At 41.0% G+C, this 6,000-nt stretch overlaps 1 protein-coding gene across 2 annotated transcripts in view; it reads left to right on the forward strand.

Annotated features, from left to right (window-relative positions):
• The window catches only part of CDC42 (cell division cycle 42), a 23,501-nt gene extending 17,822 nt beyond the window's left edge, over window positions 1-5,679 (forward strand). Inside the window, exon 6 of one of the 2 annotated variants that reach the window (XM_033921656.1) lies at window positions 2,726-2,879. In XM_033921656.1, the coding sequence (XP_033777547.1) occupies window positions 2,726-2,815 (90 nt within the window). In that variant the 3' untranslated portion in view covers window positions 2,816-2,879. Of the gene's footprint in view, window positions 1-2,725; window positions 2,880-4,155 lie in introns of those variants that run through there. The other variant, XM_033921655.1, reaches the window with a different exon arrangement.
• The last annotated feature ends 321 nt before the right edge of the window (window positions 5,680-6,000 follow it).

A 6,000-nucleotide genomic window follows, 5' to 3' on the forward strand; every position in this document is an offset into this window, starting at 1 on the left:
CCCCTAGCTCCTTCCTCCTGATTGCTGCAGTCTGGGCATCTCCCTCCCTCCCTTCCTCATCTTCAGTGACGATTTTCATTTTTCTGTCTCTGAACGGCAAGAGCCTTTAAACAAGTTGCACGCGCCTGCCTGAAACTTCTCCTCTGACGCAACTGGAAACAGGAAATGCATCAGAGGAGACGTTTCAGTGCAGCCACATGCGACTTGAGAGAAGCTCGGGCTGCTTGGAAATGGAAAAATGAAAATCGCCAGCAAAGGTGTGAGAGAAGGGAAGGGAGAAGCCTGGACTGCAGCAATCAGGAGGGAGGGAGGGTCTGCTGGACCACACGAAGGGCGCTGAAGGGAAGTGGAGGGTGAAGGGGGAAAAGGAACAGATGCTGAAAGGAAATAAGGAGAGAAAGAGGGGAGCACATACTGGATAGAAGGAGGGGATGATGAAAAAAGGGCACATGCTGGATTAGGAAGACAGATACCCGATCTGAGGGGAGGAAGGGAGGAAAGGAGGAGAGAGATGCTAAAAACCACCTGGGGTTGGGAAGGAAAGATGGAAGAGAAGAAGACAGATGCCAGACTATGGGGAGGAGGGGCGGAGGGAAGAAGATGGATGCCAGACCAGTAGGGTGGGGGGAGGGGGGAGAGAGAGATGGAAGGGAGAGGTACAGTTTCTGGTAGAAGTATAGAAATAGAACAGATTCCATATGGAAGAGGCAGAGAGAAGGCAGGCAGTGAATGGAAGGAATAGAATGACGAGAAGATGAGGAAAGCAGAAACCAGACAACAAAGGTAGAAAAAAATATTTTTCTTTTCTTTTTTTTTACTTTAGGATATAGTAGTATATTAGTTGTGTTGATAAACATTTATAAATAAAGCCCTGCCAGATGAAGATATCTTCCTCTAGTTCAGCAGCCAGAACTTTGATTTATAAAATGACAATTGTACAGAATATTGTTTCTTTTTATACTTTTAATAAAATAAGTTCAGTATAAAACTATTTGAGGATTGTGCTGATGAGGTCAGATGGTTTGTGGAGATGGGGACACATTTTTCCCCCATGTCATTCTCTTAACAAGGAGCTGAATTTTAGAGAAGGCAGGAGCTGGCCTTGAGCTTGCGCAAATGCTCAAGGCCCTGCACCGGATCTGCATACACTGGTGGTAACAGCTGTATTTGTTGTTGTGGCATCAGCTGTCTGGAGCATCAGTTGCCTGGTAAGGAGAATGCAGAGTAGTGCCGGTCATTGTGTGTGTGTGGGGGGGGGGGTTTGCATGCAGGAGAGCAGGTCCGGGGGGGGGGGGAAGTTATGCAGGAGAGCGCTCTGGTTATCGGGGGTCGGCCCATACAGAAAAGCAACATCTGTCATTTTAAAGGGTGTACAGAAGCGCCAGCTATTGGGTTGACTCTAATATAAACCGAGACCCCCTTTTTTTTTTGTCCCAAAAGTCTCGGTGTATATTTGAGTACATTCAACATTGGGGTAAATGAGCTTCCACATCACAGGTTTAAAAAAAAAAAACCAAAACACCCTCCTTGGTTGCTTCTAACTCATACCATAGTGCAGAGGGAAAATGCCATAAGAGTTTCCAATGTTCAATAATATGAATGCATTTACCTAACTTGTCAAGTCTAGCAAAAGTGTCCATAAATTTCAGACTGGTGTCTCCTTGTAGCAGATAATCTCAAAGGGTCTCTCTCTGTTTTGCTTCAGGGGAAAGAAAACCATGCCACTCTGCAATACAAATTTGTTCAAGATGAGAAGACACCAGTTTGAAATTTGAGTATAATTAGAAACTCTTTTGTGGCATTTTCCCTCTACACTAGGGCGGCAACCAAGCAGGTTTTGTGTTTAAAAAAACCCCCAAATCCGGGGAGTGTGTTTTTACCTGTGATGTGGAAGCTGATTATTTACTTTGATGAATGAATATAGCTGTTTTGAATGAGCAATCTGAGGTGGTTCTCCTCAATTTGATTTGGGTCTTTATAATCTAGTCATTGTACCTAGTGTCTTGCAGATTGCTTCTTCCCCAACACATTTTTTTTGAGACCGTGTCTATTGGCCATTTTTATTTTTGGCATTTAGTCTTTTTATTTTATTTTCTTGTATTTTTGTGTCTGATGACGGTCCTGAGAGTAACCGTGGTGCATATACCCTGTGAAGCCCTACTACTGGTCCTGTTTGCATAAAATTTCCAGACATTTACCAGAGCTGTTTTGAGAGGGTATGGGAAGAAGGGGAGGCTGAATTAGAGAGTGTTCTGAAATTGCAGCATCCTAGAGTTTCTATAGTGTATTCCGAAAAAATGCTAATAACTGATTTGTCCCATAGTGAATATTCTAGAACACAGCAGTGTACAGTACATTAACCTTGGTTTCTACAGCATTGTACACAGTCCTTTGTGCACCAGTAACACTCTTCTCAGTAAGTGGCCTCATAACATGCCCTCTGTCTAATACTAAAAATTGCATCCTGCTTATTATGATCTCTTTCCTCTTTTGAATGTATTTGTACAGTAACGAGCATTCACACTTGGCGCTCTCTATGTCCATTTCAGTGCATCTTTGCATGCTGCTAATAATGCGATGTTTCATACCCCATAAGATCTCGTGTTCTGGGCTCTGCCTTGAGCTTGTTTGAATTCAACTCTTCTTTGTCCTTCGTGCTCTGTTTGGATCTGCTTGTTTCTCTCTAACCCAGCTGCTGTTCTCTCTCCTCCCCTCTGTCTTGTAGAGAGGTCTGAAGAATGTGTTTGATGAGGCTATCCTAGCTGCCCTGGAGCCTCCGGAAACTCAGCCAAAAAGGAAGTGCTGTATATTCTAAACTGTCCTCTCCTTCCCCTCTTGAAGCTGCTTCCTCTCCCCTTCTTACTGTAGCATATCCATTAAAAAGAGAGAGAATAAAAGAAATCATGTTTTAAAGCCTCTGTGTCTCTTTCCTGAAAATCTTTCACCGTTTTGTTAGCTTTCAATTTACCTACCCCAATATCTTTTTCAGTGACCTCAGAACATTAAGACTCTGGAATTTGGGTTCTATGGAAAAGGCTTTGGAATCTGTATTAGTGTTAAATTGGAAGAGCTAGTTAGAGCATAAGTGACTTATCCTTTTTTGCTGTGTTCCTGTGACCAAGGAATGAAATTTGAGAAGAACCTGGCTTTTATCAGGCCTCTCTGAAATGCTCCCAGAACATGACGGGTTTATCAATTCTTTAATGTCTGATGTGAGATTCTTGTTACTTGGGCTGTGTGTACTTTATATGGTTGTGTTCAGAAATATGTTCAAAAATAAGACTTCTGCTATTTCTTCTTGCAAAACCTATTTTTATGGCTTGCATTTTGGGAAGTGTCTTAGATCTGGCATGCATCTTTGTGTCTGTGCTGCCTTGCTGTTTTTTTGGCAGCATCGAGTATTACGTACCATGTATTCAGACACAAGAGAACTCTGCAGTGAGGGATTTAATCACTAAAGCACTGATCCTAAAATTTCCTGTAAGTAAATTGCATGACATGCTTCTGATCTTTGCACGTATAATTGTGGTTGCTTTTGAATTTTGAAACTGTTAAAAAGAACCAAAAACATACAGACTTGTGCAAGTAACTAAAACTGCATTAGTTTTCTGTCCACTAGTTTATCTATTAGAATAAGATAATGCCTGGTGCTGTGGGTGATTTCTGAACATCTTGTAAACATTTAGTATATAGTACTTGTTTTGAGAAGACACTCAAAATGGAAGTAGTCGTATTCAGTGGACTTGAATCTAGGACTTTTCAAAAGTGGCTGGGCCCAGACTTCTCTCCCCAGATTCTGCTCGTTTCCTTTTCCTTCTGAACTTATCATCTGCTTGTTAATTAGCAAATAAATGCCTTTTTGAAGAAGTAATTTAATTTTAATTTTATTTTTTTGCTTCTAGTAGTCACTTCACTCTGTGTGTTATGTGATTCTCACCATGTACACATGGATTCACTGTTGGAGCAAGTCAGCAACCTATTTTAAGATGCAATGAACATATTGCTTTTTTTGTGAAAATTGGTTTTCTTTCTGCAGAGGGATGGTTCCTCTGTCCTCTTGGAGATTCATTCTGCATTTAATTGTTTTAATTTGCCTTTTCGTTTTTAATAACCTAAACAATGAGACAGCCCCTTTTTCTCTTTGCCCCTTTTCAGAAAGGCCTAAAGAATGTATTTGACGAGGCGATACTGGCTGCCCTGGAACCTCCGGAGCCGAAGAAGAAGCGCAAGTGTGTGCTGCTATGAGCATCCCTTCTCTCCCCTCTTCAAAGCTGGTGTCTGCATCCTACTAAAAATGTTTAAACCAAACTAAAGAAATATGACAAATTGGTTTTTAGCAATAATGACCAATTCCTCTCCTACCCCACCTTGCACCTCTTCTACCTTCCCCTTGAAACGCACGTGATATCAGTTGTGTGGTTAGACCACCTCTGTGCGCCTCTCACAAGTCAGTTTAAGGACTAGTTTAATTCTAAACGATTATTGTCAGAAAACACTGATCCAAACTAGGTTTGTGTGTGGGTTTTTTTTTTGTTTTGTTTACTGTTTCTAATTTTTTTGTGTGTTAAAAATAAAAGCAAGGCATGCTTGTGCTGATGATTCATCCTCTGTAACAAATTGTAGACCCATGTTTTATCTGATCATCTGTGCTTACCCATTCAGTAGACAAGAATTTGGTATTTCTTCCTTTAATATGTTTATATATTTCATAGTCTTTTGCCCCCTTATCCCTTTGTTTTCCCTGCTAGCAGGGTTCTGAGAGCTCTTTCTTTAGCAAAATGATGATTTTCTCAGCATGACAACTAAGGAGCATATGTCAAGCCTCAGAGCTGTGTTTAGAAAAAGTTTTGTGCCCACCAGGCACTTTCTAAGAGAGTGGTAGACCCTTCCCTGTGGAATCCTCTGCTGTTATTTTCCACTTGTTTTGTATTCCTCTCTGGAGAGTCAGACTTTGCCTTGCAGCCTCCGGAGGACATGATAATAATGCTCATCCTTTAGGTTGCCACACTGGAATGCCCTACAGAACTTAACTATTCTAAGATTAGATGGTCTTCTTGGTTCTTTGATGCCCTTATTTTATGCAAGGATCATTTGGATTCTGATTTTAAAACTGCTTCCTCTTGCCAGTTTACTGCAGAAATTTTAGTTTATATAAATTAACAGTAGACTATGGTGATGGCAGCAGCCAGCTAATGAACTTGCGGGAGGAAGAGCATGCTGGCAATGAAATCCTTCCCCTGCAGAAAGTTTGTGCTGCCCCCTCTCTTCTCTGTGGGGCACAAAGATAATGGAAGCCATGCTTCAATAGGAACTGACCATTTGGGAAGGATTTGTGCTCTTGCTGCATCAGGGACCAGGCAAAGGAAAGCCCTTTCATCTGCATCAAACATGCAGGCAGGCCCCCTTCTGTGAGTAGGAGTCCAGTGTTGGGAATCATGGGCAGGAAATTTACAGTAGACTCCAGTATTAATAGAAATTTTACCAAAACCTTTTGTTTTTGGGGTTTTTTTGTTTATGAATTTTCAAATTTATTTTTGTTTTTAATATATAGGGAATCTTCTGTCTTCCCACTTCCTGATCCTCATAACTTTCTAGTGTTGAAGCAATGCTTTTGTTTCATATCTGTTCTTTGTATATGCATTCTTTTCAGATATATTAAAACATGAAATACATTCACAAGTCTGCCTTTTGGGGTCTTATTTTCTAGCTGCTTTTCTTTTTCTATTTGATAGTTGTCTCCTGAGCTGGCAATTTATATTAGTATAGTGAAAGGTTTGCTTTTTCCCATTCTGAGGACAAGCTATATCACCTAGTTACATTAGTTGGGTCACACGTCTATGCATTGGCAGCAGACTGAGCACTTAAGAAGGGCTGTCTTGTGCAGTTGCTTCCACATTGCATCGGCTTATCAATTCAGAATTCTTCACTTGCAGTCCTACAGTATGTTAGAGGAATCTTCTCTTATTTTAATTTTGGCTGTCCTACCAAACCTTGCCCTGC

Source organism: Geotrypetes seraphini, chromosome 15 (assembly GCF_902459505.1).
Source record: "Geotrypetes seraphini chromosome 15, aGeoSer1.1, whole genome shotgun sequence".
NCBI classification, from domain to species: domain Eukaryota; kingdom Metazoa; phylum Chordata; class Amphibia; order Gymnophiona; family Dermophiidae; genus Geotrypetes; species Geotrypetes seraphini.